The 15933-nt window shown below is 36.9% G+C and overlaps 1 protein-coding gene across 1 annotated transcript in view; it reads right to left on the bottom strand.

Moving 5' to 3' along the window:
* The window catches only part of LOC129253021 (putative mediator of RNA polymerase II transcription subunit 26), a 51196-nt gene extending 50393 nt beyond the window's left edge, over positions 1–803 (bottom strand). Inside the window, exon 1 of the mRNA XM_054891234.1 lies at positions 713–803. Coding sequence (XP_054747209.1) covers positions 713–803 — 91 coding nt within the window. The remainder of the gene's footprint in view (positions 1–712) is intronic.
* Between the last annotated feature and the right edge of the window lie 15130 nt (positions 804–15933).

Raw genomic sequence — 15933 nt, 5'->3', positions numbered from 1 at the left:
AATTAAATTAGTACTCTAGTACTCATTTTTTAGTACCTTTTTAAATAAAGTAAGATTTTTATGTACGTCCAATAACGGAACGATCATAATTTTCTGTTCTCTGTAATTCCACTCTCAAATAATTATATTAGTACTTTTTAGTACTCGCCGAATGTGTTAGAAATGGCATATTAATTGCTTGCACTTAAATTCAAAAAACGGATTTCTTCACTACGAATGTTCTATTTCTCGAAAATATCAGTATATTTTTAGAACAAATAATTTTACGCCCTTCTATTTTCAAAACTTCCGTTTCTCCATATACCATAATTATATTATTGTAATATACCTTAATTCATATTTTTAACTTTCTTTTATGCTTATCGAAAAATGTTGGTACATTTTTAGAACTAATAATTGCATGGTCTGGGTTTCGAAATTACTGCGTACACTTCAAATATCATCGCTTTCAAATTAAAAGAAGTCGTATTTTCAGTACTATTCGAAATTTTTTGCATCTTTTAGAACGGAAAATTATTTATATCCTTTTCATACATACAAAACAAAAACTACTTATTTTTCATATCTAATCACCACCTGTGTTTTTCATCTCTTCTTATTTTTCCACTCTTTATACTTTCCCCTAATATTATAGGCGTGCATGTAAGCGGTATATGCCATTTGAAATTAATTTGTGTTAGTCCTTTGTAAAAAACAATTTTTGTCTACTTACAACAATATCGTGTCGAATACTGGCAATTGGCATTGACATTGGGCGCCATTATCTCATTGCCGGCCATGATTTCGTTGGCGGCCATATCCATGGATGCTGTTTGCATTGAATTTTGGTGCAATGATTGCTAACAAGAAAAAAAGCAACGGAGTGAAATTAAATGCACGAGTAGGTAAGTATGTATGTGTGTTTGTGCGCGGCTAATCCACAAGTAGTTTTCCTTTCTGCTCTGTTGCTTGGATGCTGATCGATTATTTGATAGAAAATCCTTGATTGCTTTGAGTTTTGGTTTTTCAATGCTCGAGCAGTCGGAAAGATTTGCCTTTATGCCGAATATTTCTAGATTTCACACGAGTTTCTTAGTTTTTCTAAAATTAAATTTTTGTAGTAATTGTTTTCTGTTTTTTTTTTTTTTTAATTTGTGGTTTTTATGCTTTATTAATAAAATTAACTTCTTTTCTTTGTTAATTTTTTACTTGTTCCATGGAAAGCAAAGTGAAAAATTTTCAGCACATAACAGAATTCACACTTTCACTTTTCGTTTACTTGCTTATATTGCCGTTGATGTTGTATTGGTGTTGGTGTTTGTACTCGCACAAGTTGGTAATGTTGTTGTTATAGCTAGCAGGCAGTCACACACGTAACATGCACTAGTATTTGTAACATACTCATACACACACAAATATGTGTACGCATATACATAAGTATTCAGTACGGCTGATTTTTGGCTGATTTCTATATGCTTTCGTGTGGTTTCTTCTTCTTCTTATATCATTTCAATAGCGGCGACCAACGCCAGCGAAACTTAAGTCAGAAACATTTTTTTGGTTTTTAAGTAGAAAAATTAGCAATTTTGGTAGAAATTTTTGGAATAACACAGTTTCAGAGGGTTTGAGTTTTAGAATTCATATTTGTTTTGCATGATTTTTAAACACTAATTTTTAAATATATTTTTTCGCACTTTTCACAGTTCTTACTTTCCTCTATAGTTCCTTTAATCGTTTATTTATTTTTATTTTTATTTTTTCTTGTTCTTGCTTTTGCTTTTGCACCTAAGCACCCGATTTTGAGGACCGCTCTTCACCGTTACCAAAACATAACTGACTCCTTGCTGTGTTTTAATACTTTTTTCGCTCTAACGTTTTTTTTGTTTTTGTCGATTTTAATGTTTATTATTTTTTGCTCACTTTCAATTGTTCTCCACTGTTGTCTGTCTGTCGATACGGCCAACGAAAAATTTGGATTCATCAACAAAAATATAGCAGCAACCGCAAAATTCAAAACTCAAAACTCTCAAGAATCGAACGTTCTCCGCGTCTTTCGAAAAAACGTAACGTCTACGTGGAGCAACTGGGAACGTCTGTGCGGCGTGCTGAAGTGAAACCAGCGCTTATCCCCCAAACCGCTAAGCCGCACAACTCTTTCCCATTTCTTGTTGTTTCTACTTCTGTTGCCTAGTGCTCTTGCTGTTGCCGTTGTTGCTGCTTCTTCTTCTGCTGTTGCTGCTGGTGCTGCTACCACTTTTACCGATCTTGCTGCCAGCCATAAGCTTCTACTGCCTCGCATTGTTTACTGCTCGTCTTGGTCTTGGAAATGCTTTCACGCGTCTTCGCATGAACACACTCAAACATATGCAGATGAACACATATACACACACACATGTACGCATGCATAAATCACTCTCTACTTTCACGCTTGTGCTTTTGAGTTGTCTTCTTTGACTGTTGCCTCGACCCTACTGCTTCTTGGCCTCTTCTAACTAGCTGGCGCTCTCAGCTCAGCCTGCGCTCAGCGTTTACCATTGTTTCATTTTCATTCCGTTCCATTGGTGTTTCTACTTCTTTACAAAAAAAGCTTGTTGATTTTCGTTATTTTGGCTTCCTACTTGTGTTGCTTGCTGTTTGATAACTTTTGCTTGGAAATTTTATGCAGATTTATGAAATAAGAAGTATGCATGTTTCTGATGCTTCCAGCTGGGTAGTTTGTTTTTAAATCGTATGAGAGAAGTTACAATTTGCACCACAGTTTGCTCTTTAAAATATTTACTTATTTCCAAGCATTTTTTCCTACTTAAAAGGCCAACGAATTTTGTTCTTTCGAATTAATAGATAACTAATTGTTATTGTCGGCCGCCGTAGCCGAATGAGTTGGAGCGTGACTATCATTCGGAATACGGTCGAATCTCGGTGCATGAACATCATATAATATAAAAGTCTTTTCTAATAGCGGTCGCCTCCCGGCAGGCAATGGCAAACCTCCGAGTGTATATCTGCCATGAAAAAGCTCCTCATAAAAATATCTGCCATTCGAAGTCGGCTTTAAACTGTAGGTCCCTCCACAAATAGGAGGAGGAGCTCAACAAAACACCCTTTTCGCTATATTTATATATGTTATTGTAATAATCTTAAAACAAAAAAAAAAAAAAAACCAATCAGACTCAAACCAACGTTTTAAAATTTCCACCTATTTACAAATATAAAAACTTCTCGTCAAAAGTAAAATGTATCCACAAAGGGCGAGTTTCATTAAATTACAAACCAATTCTCATTTCATATTTAACTCAAAATGCTTTGCACAACAGCAGTACAGCTTATGCCGTTTCAAAAACTAACACTTCCGCAAGTCGTGATAGTCTATATGAAAGAGAAGCAGTCCAGTTTATGGTTAATCTCTAGTTCCTATTCAAAACAGTCTGTTGGGATACTGGTAGCCTCGGATGTGAATTTTTAATCAAATTTTAATAAAATTTTAACTATTAAATTTCAAAAATGCAACCCATACAAATATTTAAAAAAATGCCGGCTTAGCAAACTTTCTGCGTAATATGAAAATGCGACTTCGGAGCATGAGTTAGATTACAGCTTTATTTCGTATTAAATTTTCTCCTTCTTTTTTGCAAATTTTTCATACATAATGCAAGCGGTTCAACAAGTGCAACTTTGGACCTAGTAGGCAATTAAGTAGCAAAGTCGTTACCCGACGAACTATACTAATTTACGGGCAGAAGCTTGGGCGATGGTAATATCCGATGAAGAGACGCTTGGTGTGTTTGAGAGAAAGATTCTGTGGAAGTTTTTTGGACGTTTGCACGTTGGTGACGGCGAGTGGATGATGGAACAATGAGCTGTATGAGCTTTACGACGACATAGACATAGCGCATCAAATGAAGATTCAGCGACGTCGTTGGATGGTTCATGGGGTCCGAAGGGATACAAAACTTCGGCTCTGAAAGTATTCGATGCGATACCAGCTGGTGTTAGTAGAAGAAGAGGAAAGCTTCTTATGCGTTGAAGAGATTAAGTGGTGAATGACTTGGCTTCAATTGGTGTGTCCAACTGGCGCCAGTTAGCACAAGAAAGAAACGACTGGTGCACTTTGTTAAACTCGGCCAAAATCACTAAAGCGGTTATCGCACCATCAAGAAAAAAAAATTTAATATGATATAAGATTATAATAATTATCCTGCTTCCTGCTGCTTCAACCCACTCCCCAATAGCCCTTAATCCTGTCCAATCTCTGATGTTCCGTAGCCTAGGCATTTGCTTTCTTCCAATCCCTCGTTTGGCTTCGATTTTGGCTTGCACAATAAGTTGCAATAACTCATATTTAGGACCATGCGGGACCAACTCTCCAATCTTTCGAAGTTTTGTTAAGCCTTCTTTATTACTGACTTTGCCGGTTTACGATATTTTCGTCATCCGCCGATAGCACCTCATCTCAACCGCTAATTTGTTCATACTCGTTGCCTTTAGTTTCAATGCCTCTACACCGTACAACAAATTAGACAAAACATAATATTTAAGGTACCGAAGGCGTAGTTTTATATTCAAGTTATTATTCTAGTTAAAAAAGGCTTCTCCCGCTCTTCCATCTTTTAAAAAATTTCTTTGTCATTTAACCAAACGATACTCTTTAGATTGAATTGCCATGTACATAAACTTTTGTGGTGCTGATTTATTGAATGTTTTTGAGCAACTATGCATGGTTTTATGGGTGTTAATACTTGGACCATATAGGGTCCTTTTTCGTTGACTTCTTGTATCAGATGTTGCAGGCCATTCATTTTGTTCACCAATATTGTGGTATCATTGCCAAATCTTATTATTATGGTATTGATTATTTCAAAGCTTATTCAAAGATATATTTCCGAGTATATGATGTGGTTTTGCAAATGAATGGTTTGCAGAATTAAGGAAAAATTTTATTTGTCGATATTTCATTACTCCTTCTTACACCTCAACCATAAAATTTAGTACCAATTCCATACTAACAAAAAAGGATGCAGCGGGAACAATTAGGGAAAGCGGGGATTTTCTAAAGCTTCACCGAACAAAAATCAGAATCTGTTCATTTAGAGAAGAGAATGTACCAAAACTATTGCTGTATTTAATTCACTAGGATCACAATGGTTTGATACGAGCGCTTTTCCGAGCAGGGCATCTAAATAACCGAACTTCTGGAAAGCCCTTTTTGTTGCTATCTTTCTAATTCGCTTGCTTGGTTGATTGGTTCCTACATTAGTTACTTGGTATGATTTGTTGTTTTATTTGATTATTGCTTCGTCTGTTGCTTTGCTTGGCATTGAATTGATTGCTTCGGTTGAAGAAGAAAGTTTCTTTCTACTTTGTACCGATCAGCAAGTTTCAAAAATGTTGAGAGAGTGTGAGTGAGTACGTTTCTTTATATTTTGTGGAAGTGTTTGCGGTGAGTGTGTGTGTGTGTAAACAGAGCTCGCAGTCCAAGCTGAACTTGTTGTGAGTCGAGACAATATCGTGTGTATGGCTTGTGTGTATTAGTATACGCTTTCCTGAGCGCATTTGAGTAGAATACAAGCAAAACGATATTGATTCGGAACTTTGATGCGCATCTAGTTGCTTAATAGTGGAATAAGAAAGGTGTTGCTGCCTGTAGAAAGCTTCTGTTAGATCAAAGCGCTATCCTGCAGCAATTGGCTAATGAACTGAACATCAGCAGTGGCATTTATGTGTAATTCATGTTTTGGGAAAATTTTATGAGTAAATAGAGCTTTCGTTAAATTTATGGCTCAAGAAAATTTGAAATCATGGTCTGCATTAGGACTTAGAGTTTTCTAGGGCTGAGACTGATTGTTGTTGTAGCATTTAATTAAGTCTTGTCAGAGCAGTATAGTTACCGATCGTCATTGTCTATTATATCTAAAGATAGGCGCAGGAAACGAGCTGGTTAAGTCCAGAGAGGGAAGGGTGTTAAGTGTGTGAGTTTAAGAGGGCATTTGAATAGGTGGTTAGTATAGTGCGGGCTACTTTCACTTGCCGGACATGTATTGAGTATATCGGGGTCGATTCAGGATATATATAAGTTTAAGTTGCTACACTATCCAGACCATAATTGAGCCAAAATTACGCGGGGCTCGCGAGGCAACTGAAGATATTCGTCTACAATGAGTGATGGTTGGACTCCGATGACGGCATGTGGGGATCGAGAGTTTAAGAAGATGGTACGAGATTCCCGATGAATGCCGCCTGTCTGTGCACGGTCCGATCCAGTAGTTATAATAGCTTTAGGCTCTGGATCTCGTCAGTACAATCGAAGCGATGTCTTCTAATTCACCTGTGGAGTGGTTCAGGGTCTAGCAAGTGGTGTCCCTTGCCAGTGTAAAATTCTATATAAAAGCCATTAACTTGAATGTGTTTTCTTGGAAATCAAGTTTGAAATTTTTGAATAAATTTGTGAGACTCCAAAATACAGTGTAACCTCTCCTAACGGAAATCTCTATTAGCCGGAAAACTCTCTTGAGCGGATATTTTCTATTACAAATCGTATGTCTCTAATCGTCTCTTGGACAGACTGACTGACTGTGAGTGTCCGCCCAAGAGAGGTTTCACTGTAATTGCTGCAATTATAAAATATTAAGTAAGTTGATCTGGTGCATTATTGAAAGAGATGCTGTAGTGGTTGTATAGTACTTTAAAGTGGTCAAAGCTTTGGATGGTGATGGTATATTTTCAAAACTAAGACGGAATTGTATCGGTTAGATTAGAATAAAAGGCTGTCCATGCGCGGGAGTCCACTCGGACAAAGAATTAAAATTCGTCCGTTGTGATACGTTTGGGTTGGACAGAAGGAAAACAACAAAACAGGTGGGAAAAGGCAGAAGGGGCTTTGTATTAGAAGATGACGACCAACAGTGGCTAATTACGTTTGCATTAACCGCTAAAAGCTACTGATGAAATTATCCAACTTAGTTTCCTTTAAAAACTATCAAAAAACAATTGGAAACTGGGCTCCTCCATTTGTTTGCGCTTTGTTCAGTTTGCCAAATTATAGATATAGAGAAGCTAGCTTCCCAACGATTCTATGCTTATCAAACTAAATCTACAGCTTGCGAAATAAAATTTTTTACTCTTAATTTTCCTTATATACCGAAAATTCTTCTGTTATTTCTGGTTAGTGGTTATTTCTGGAAGTTGATGGATTCTATGAGAGCGATGTTACTTCGCTCTTGGGCAACGCTTTTATGAATTTAATGGTTTTAATTTTAATTTATTGGTTCCTAAATATACGAAGTCTTTTACAACCTCGATATTATAACTGTCAGCAGTGACGTGGGTGTCGATACGCGAGAGCGCCGACTGTTTGTTTGATGACAGGAGGTACTTCGTTTTGTCCTCGTTCACCACCAAACCGATTCGCTTTGCCTCTTTATCCAGTTTAGAGAAGCCAGTACTAACAGTGCGGTTGCTAAGGCCGATGATGTCAATATCATCATATCCATATGTAGAAGTCCACGCAAGTGGGGAAAGTTACTGATCGCCATTCACTTGGGAGTGGCCAGGACGATTCTTCTGCATATGGTTCAAGCAGCTAACAACTCCCGGGATTAGCCCAAGTATCCTCTGGGTAGCTTCCGAACACCCGTTCGGGAGTGAGCTAACGTGAGAAGGTGAAGCTTTCCAGGATTCCGGCACTTTAAAATCACAGGTCTAATAGCTGATTTGCTGAACTCAGTCTTTACGCCTATCTTGCGTAACTCTTAGCTCGAGACACTTTATAGTTCTAAGTGCAGGATCTGCAAGATATGCTATGAATTTCTAGATTAGTTTTTGAAACAAAAACAAAAAACAAAAGAAATTGTGAAGAGTTAAAAATAGGCTACAATAGATTGAGTTTTTATTAACATAGGATATATATGAAGAAAGAATATCATTCAATTCAGTCTTATCGTGATCAGATTATGAGCAAATGTTCGACCTTCCAAAGAAAAGGCTAGGTTAGGTTAGTTTGCAGCAGTTGTTCACTACGAGGAATACTCAGGCTCATAGCCCATTGAGATGTTACGTAGAGAACTAGTCCGTATTTCTCTTAAAACCACTGTGAACTTTTGAAGCCTGAAAAACACTGAAGTCGATGGTAAGCCGATGACAACATCCGATGAGGCGCCCCTTGAGGTGTTTGAGAGAAAGATTTTGCGGGAGTTGTTTGGGTCTTTGATGTAACAATGAGCTGTATGAGCTTTACGACGACATTGACATAGCGCATCGAATAAAAATACAGTGGCTTCGTTGACTAGGGCTTGTCGTCCGAATGGATACAAACGTATCAAAAGTATTCGGTGCGGTACTAGCTGGTGATAACAAAGGAAGAGGAAGGCCTCCTCTGCTTTGGAAAGACCAAGTGGAGAAGGACTTGGCTTCACTTGGTGGGTCCAACAGGCGCCAGTTAGCACAAGAAAAAAACGACTGGTGCACTTTGTTACACTCTGCCGAAATTGCTTAAACGATTATCGCACCAATCAAGAAGGAGGAGAGGACGGGGAACCAAAATCTGAAGGAGATCCCCTCCGTTCACCTAAATCTTAATTTTGAGCCACATGTGCATAAATGGATGGTCTCGCCCTATCTTAGATCGCCCCGTTCCTACTCTTACATTGAGGGTCGTGAACGTTGTAATGGTAATTGCGGGTGGAAGTGTATAATCCACCAGACCGGGAAGTTCCGACATACCAATTAGGTTGTTATCGTGGGTATAGCGCATGTCTGATATCAACACTTAGGGTGCTAAATCTTAGTGCGGCACAGCTGTCGATATATTTTGCCTCGCAATCTGCTGGAAGGAGGTGCAAAGCATTTAAAATGTGGTATAGTAGAACTCTTAAGCGTTAGACCGTTGTCTATAAAAAGCTACAGCTTGAGTAATCTGGATTAATGATATATTACTGCTATAGAAATATATTTTTGGCCGCAAGTTCCTTTATTCCATAGCTAGGCATTATGAAGTATGCCTCTAAAACCGCTTAGGCAATCGATAATTAAAAACTTCACTATTGCCAAGATTTTTGGATTGAAAAATCATTCATTGGCTGTGCATTACTAAAAATCACTTTAAAATATTTTGTATCACTAGTCGGTTTTCCTCTTTCCATCTGGAATTGGTTGAGATGGTTTCTTTTATTTTCATTTTTTATGCTGCTACAAGTGCTATTCATGCATAGCTATGTGTGTATGTGTATGAGTATATTTCATAGCTGGTTGTTGCATAGTCAATTAGTCAAACAAGTTTCTATAAGAAGTCCGCTTGTCTCTTTTTCGGTTTTTAATCTAAATATGTACGTATGTTCGTATCTGTCTTCCTTCATTTCTTTATTTCTCACTCTCGCTTTTGCATCTATATATGTATGTATTTCCTCCCCTTTCTTTACACTGTTCGCACTCTTTTTCATCTATGAGCACAAATTTTGCATAAGCTGCTGTTTGTTGTTCTTGTTCGAACATCTATTTTCGGGCTGAGTTGTAAGTTGAATGACGTTAATGCTATGGTTGTTGTTGTTGTTGCCGATGATGACTGCCATTTGTTTGTCGAAGTGTCACTGTAAAATTGTTTTTGTTGCGGCGTTTTGTTTTTGATTTTGTTATGAATATTGTTGTTATTGCTGTTATTGTTGTTTGAGAAGTCTTAAATTACATAATTTGAAATATGGATCTTTTCTTGTTCATCAGATAGTTGTTGCTTTGTAATTAGCTGCAAGATATATGTGCACACACACACACATGCATACATACTGACTTGTTTGCACGGAGCCACTTATGAGACACGAATCGTTGGCAATTCACTCCATTTGCATTTCTGTCTATTCAGCTTCTTCCGCCATAGCGACTTCCGCTTATTCTTGCTGACAAATTGGCTGAGAAGAAATTTTACTTTTCTTTCATTTAGCGGTAAATTTGCCTCAATTAACCACAGTTCTCTACTTTTCCTGTTTTACCTAAGGTTTTTTACTACTTCTGCTTCTTAGTTTTTATACTTTTTGACAAATACTTTTTCTTTATTTTTCCTCTTTCTTACAAAAAGTAGTTTTGAATTTCCCACGTGGGTTGTGTCTAACGGTTCATTATTTCAACAATAATTACTTTAGGAATTCTACAAAAATAACCCACTGTTAAGCAAATGAACGTAAAACAAGACAAACAAAAAACTAAAAACAAGAAAGAGGTTGACATATTAGTAGATAAAGTACTGAAATTATTTCGTTTAATTTTTTTTTTTCGTGAAAATCATTCTTCTACTTCTTAATTGGCACGATAATCGCTTAACAAAATTTGGCCGAGCACGCTAGTCGTTTTTTTCTCGTGCCAACCGGCACCATTTGGGCACACGAAGTGAAGCCAACTCCTTTGCCACCTGAACTTTCCATACGCAGAGGAGGCCGTCCTCTTCATCTGCTACCCCCAGCTGGTACCGCATCGAATCCTTTCAGAGCCGGATCGTTTGTATCCATTCGGACCGTATCCAAAAGATCGTTGCACTATGTCAATGCCGTCGTAAAGCTCATACAGCTCATTGTTCCATCATCTACGATACTCGCCATCACCAATGTGCAAGAGGTTCAAAAATTTCCGGCACAAACTTTCCCTTAAACACTCCAAGGGACGCCTTATCGAATACTGTCATCGTCTAAGCTTCTCCGCCATACGTTAGGATGAGCATGAGAGCTTTATAAAGTGTTAGTTTTGTTCTTCGAGAGAGGAGTCAATTCGTCCATCTACATTGTCAAAATATCACACTCTGCGACAATTTTTAGTATTTGATTTATAATTGATCCACGTAATTTAATAGTCAATTGGATGACCGAAAACTTAAGGAAATAATTTTGTCCACCCACATTGTCGAAATACCACACTGTGCAAAACAATTTTTCTACGTATTAGGCTAAAAGTAACTAGTGAAAAATGATATTTATTTTTAGCTCTAAATCTTTTCCTTACTCTCACTTTATCAACTGCTTTCGTTCAACTTCTAATTATTTTCTTGGTGTACGTAAAAAGATTTGTATTTATTGTGTACATTTTTCATTTCACTTCAACATATTTGGCCCACGAAAATGACTTAAAGCCGCAAATTTCCATTAGATAAACTGAGTTTTCTTTCCGCTCTGACTGTGATGAAAGGCACTTGATAAAATAGTAAACAATGAGAGACTGCAATAAAATAAAGAATTGAAAATTAGTTTTCCGCTGAGTCATAATTTTTCAGATGACAGTCCAATAGTAACTGAGATTGCTTGAGGACTTGAAGCAATCCCGCATGGGCACCTAACGGACAATGCCCGGTAAGTATACGTACCAAATTCGAGAGCTGCGGCTTTTTTAGCCTTAGAAGTTCCCTCGAGCGCCTCAGATCGGCAACGGGCATATCTCGCAGGATCTCGCTACTTTACACTCGCGCTCGCCCAGCGCTCGCTGAGTTGACGCTAGGCCCATCTTTCAGGAGCAAACCATGGCACAAAAATGTAACCTTAAAATGCTGTAACCTGTCGCGCATATCTACAGGAAGGTTCCGATTCGCTTTGATCAAAGTTACAAAATGTAAGTTTAGAAAACATAAACGATGACTTAGGCGGGCAATAAACTGACTTATTTATCGAAGAAATGGATCAGTGACAAGTTTAATGCTCAACGTCTTCAATTTCTTTATCGTAGGGCTAGAAATAATTAGATAAAGCGCTGCAAGTGGAACAGGAGCTAACTCTGCCTAAGTGAAATCTTAACTAAAGGTTTAGTGATTTCTCAGTCGTGGACTCCACAGTCCATTTTCTGCTGTTGCATGCCCATGCCTAGAGATTCTACGAGGATATTGGTTGGCCTGAATTGCGAAAAACATTGTTGTCGGCTAGCAAAGTTTTGTATTTCACTTAAGGGTATTCAAGGGAAATGCGAGGTTGAATAGTCTATAATTGGGGAGAAAGTAGAGAGTATAAGGTATATGGAGAGTTCTGGATTGAAGAAATCTAGCAAAAGTCTATTTTATTAATGCTTTGAATCTGACTCAGTAAGAGGTTAATTGAAGGGAACGTTCAAAAATGTCTCTACTTCGTCTATTTCTGAATTCTCTATCGCTGATGGGCTAATACTATACGTCGTATACTATTGTACTTATACAGAGAACATACATTTGACTATCTCTCAGAGACATGAGTTCAAGAAAACACCTCTTAGATCAAATAAAATAACTTTTCTCTGGCACTGACGCAAGAAATTTCTAAAGGCGTGGCCTGTCTATTTTTTGTAAGTTCGAATCAAAACAATTTGCCAGATATTAATGTACGAATACACATAACGGTAAATAGTAAGGGAAATTCATCGGGAAACCTCTTCAAACAAAGCATTATTGCTTTCACATAACCGCTCACTCTCACTTGATGGCGGTGGATGGTAGACTTGTAGCAGACGGCCAAAGCCAAACTGAATGTGGTTTCTATTTGTGTTATTATTTTTGCGCTATTGCCGCAATCGCATCTGGAATGTTTGTTATTATAGTTTTTCATTTTTCATTTTTCGTGTTTTACTTGTTTGTTGCTGTTTTACTTATCGTCATTGCAATGTTACTTCTTGGCGCTGAAGCATCAACCGAAACATTGTTGTTGTTGCTATTGTTCTAGTCTAGTTGCGGCAGCATCGGTAGATTCTGTTGTTCGTTGTGCCACGCTTAGTTGGTGTTGCTGTATGTACGCCTTTTGTTGTTGTTTTATGTTTTTTTTATGTTGCTGTAGAAAACTTTCTACTTGCGTTGAGGTCTTCAATTTTATTTTCTCAAAAATAATAAATAGAAAAAAGTTCAAATAATAATTTTTGTTGCTAGGTGCTAAGATAGTTGCGTTGCGTGTTGTTTTTGTTGGCTCATCGTACATTTTCTGTTAAAAACGAATTCTTTTGTTGCACTCCTCCTATTTGTTACTTCCATCGTAAATTTGTGCCAGATCTGTAGCTGATTATTTTTTTTTGGTGTATAGTTTTTACTGTTATTTTCCTCTTATTTTCATGCCTTAGAATTCTTCGATCTTAGCAACCGTGCTTTTTGTTTTTGTTGCTTTTTTGGTGAAAGACTTTCTTTGCAATGAACTTTTTAAAGGCATAGAATTTTCTTCACTCAAAACTTAAAGCATTCCATGAAATGGTCATTAATTTCGCACGTGCCTACTTTTACTGGGTCTTATGAAGACCATCGAACCGGTTAAGTTTTGTACTCCCGTTGCACCCTTCTCAGCAAGGTGGGTTATTTTAAATCACTACGTACACGCCGAACTTTGAGTGCAAATGCTATTTTTTCATCACAAAAGTTCATCCGAGTAGTTGATTACGTTCCTGAATCAATTATTTTGCGTCCTTGTTCTCCGTGCAACAGCTGCGATGACATCTTCGGTGTGCATGACGGGAGCGCGTGTTGGGTCAGAGCTGGTAGAAATCAATGCATCATATACTCCCAGGGGCGGCCGCAGCTACCGAATGTGTTGGTGAATGACTACCATTCAGAAATGCGCTGGTTCGAGTCTCTGTGCATGAAACACCAAAATATTAAACAACTTTTGTTGGCCCCTCGGCAGGCAATGGCAAGCCTCCGAGAAGTAAGTAATAAAGTGGTACAACGGACACCCCAAATAGGAGGCCAAACACCTAAAAAGGGTGTAAGAACCATTTATGGGGGAATGAGTATTTTAAATCAGTGATAGATATGTCCACTACGATTCAGCACAAGTCTTTTGATTGGCTTCTACTTCGACATACTCGAAACCCTTACCTGCCTAATTCAAATGAATACTTATGAAAAGGTTAAACTCACAGGATGAAGTCTTAAAAGTAATTAAAAACTGTTTTCATTTTTGAGTTTTCCAAAACATAAATTCTAAGGCCTTCTACTCATCTGGTGCCTTCGATTCACCACTAAAGTGCTTAGCTTCTGCCTTAAAACGAAAGCACTAGCTTTCAAGGGACGTTTTTTCTTTGACTTTTGTGAAGATGTCCGACGAATATGAAATTTTCGTAAATTTTTCATTGTCAGTCAATTTATGTAGAACAAGCCGTGCCTACACCAGCAGGTGGATCAAATGCTTGTCAAAATGTAGTAAGTTTATGTGTTAGAGTAAGGATCAAAAACATTAGTTATTTTCAAAATTTCAATTGAAAAGGTTGCTCGGAAAGAATTCGTTTATTTATTTATTATTTATTATTATTAATTTCATATGTTAAAATTTGCAAATTTTTGAAAAAAGTCATCAATTAACCGTTAGTTTATGGACAATATATTTTGAATCAAAGTTGGTCTATCAAATTTATATAAAGAATACAGCTATTCTTTTTATCAAAGTGCTGATCCTAGTGCTGATCATCGCTATGTCTACAAAATGTCAAGTGCGAGGTAAAGGAATAATTGGTTGGACAGTATTGGACACTTTTGTAATAAATAAAAGAGAAATAATTTTGAGTGATGGATAGTAGGTTTCCAGGGTGCAAAATTAATCATCCAGTTCTGCTTTTGAATAACTTCTTTACTCGAAAAAAAAATTATAATTTTGAGTAATGGAAGTCTACTACAATGTGGCGCAAAATAATCATCCAATTTTGTTTTTGAATATTTTTTTTACTAAACATCATTTTGAATGATCGAAGTCAACTACATGGTGGCACAAAATTAATCACCCAATTTCGTTTTTGAATAACTTTTTTAGTAAATAAGAAAAATGATTTTGAGTGATGGAAATGTACTACAAGGTGGGGCAAAATTAATCATTCAATATTGTTTTTAAAAAATTTTTTGCTAAAAAAATTTTCTCATTTAAGCGCTCCGTTGCTTGTCAGTTTGTATACTCGAGTTATCTGTAATAGTTCACAAGTGTTAAATATGATTGATATACGACGCTATTTGCAAAAATTATAAATTTTCGATAGGGTGATTAATTTTGTATATGTTTTTGAATAAATTGGTCAAAAATACTGTAAGTTTAAGTCTTTGATTTTCGAAATACATTGCACGACTGCAAGAATATTTTTCTGGTCTAAATCTATTCGTGATAAAACATTTCAAATAGAATAAATCACGAGAATACATCTCTATCACCTGTCAAATTAGCTGTTGCGAGAAAAGGTTTAAGCAAGTCAAGGAATAAGTATCTAAAAAAGGAGTCTTGGAAAGTGTATAGGAAGCTTATGTCAACGTTGGTTGAATGAATGCATTAAGTTTGATCTACTTAAGTTAGTTTTTTTTCCTTGTTCACTCCACTCGGGAGCATAGGGCCTCGAGAAGACTCAGTCTTGCGTTGGTTTCGTTAATCTATTTTGCTTTCGCGCAGGGTATGTGAATAGCCTGCCTCTACCAGAGTTAGTAGCTGACTTAAAAAAAAATCCAAATTCATATCGAAAAGGCTTAAGTGCAAATAATTCGCAGAAAGAAATTCATAACTTTGTAACTTTACATATCTCATTTGCAGCACTTTCTGGCAGAATCTTTCTTTTGAGACTTTTCAGAGCTATATCTTATCTCAACTACATGAGGCTTTATAGATTGATTCATTTACGTATAGAAACGTTTTTAACAAAAGTGTTTGAATTCCAGTTTGTAAATTTGTATTATTACACTTGTATTGTGCGTCTATACTTATATCTGTTATTAAAGCGTGCAACCATACATACGTACATACATCAACACACATACGCAAATAAGCGCACACGCGAACACACATTTTTATGAGCCTCCAAATTCTCTGTTTTTTTCTCTATTTTACAATTACAGCAACACACATTTCACCGTAATTTACCATTTCAAATTAATGATTTTGCTGAAATGAAAGACTCAAGAAACAAACTTGACGCATACAAAATACAAGTAACGCATACAATTTTTCAGTTACCAAGACGGAATACAATTCAAATCAAAACACAATGACACACATGCCCATCTATACTTGCACACGC

The sequence above is a fragment of the Anastrepha obliqua genome, chromosome 1 (genome assembly GCF_027943255.1).
Source record: "Anastrepha obliqua isolate idAnaObli1 chromosome 1, idAnaObli1_1.0, whole genome shotgun sequence".
Lineage (NCBI taxonomy): Eukaryota > Metazoa > Arthropoda > Insecta > Diptera > Tephritidae > Anastrepha > Anastrepha obliqua.
The sequence above is the reverse complement of the archived record's forward strand: the minus strand, read 5'-3'. Positions and strand labels throughout refer to the sequence as shown.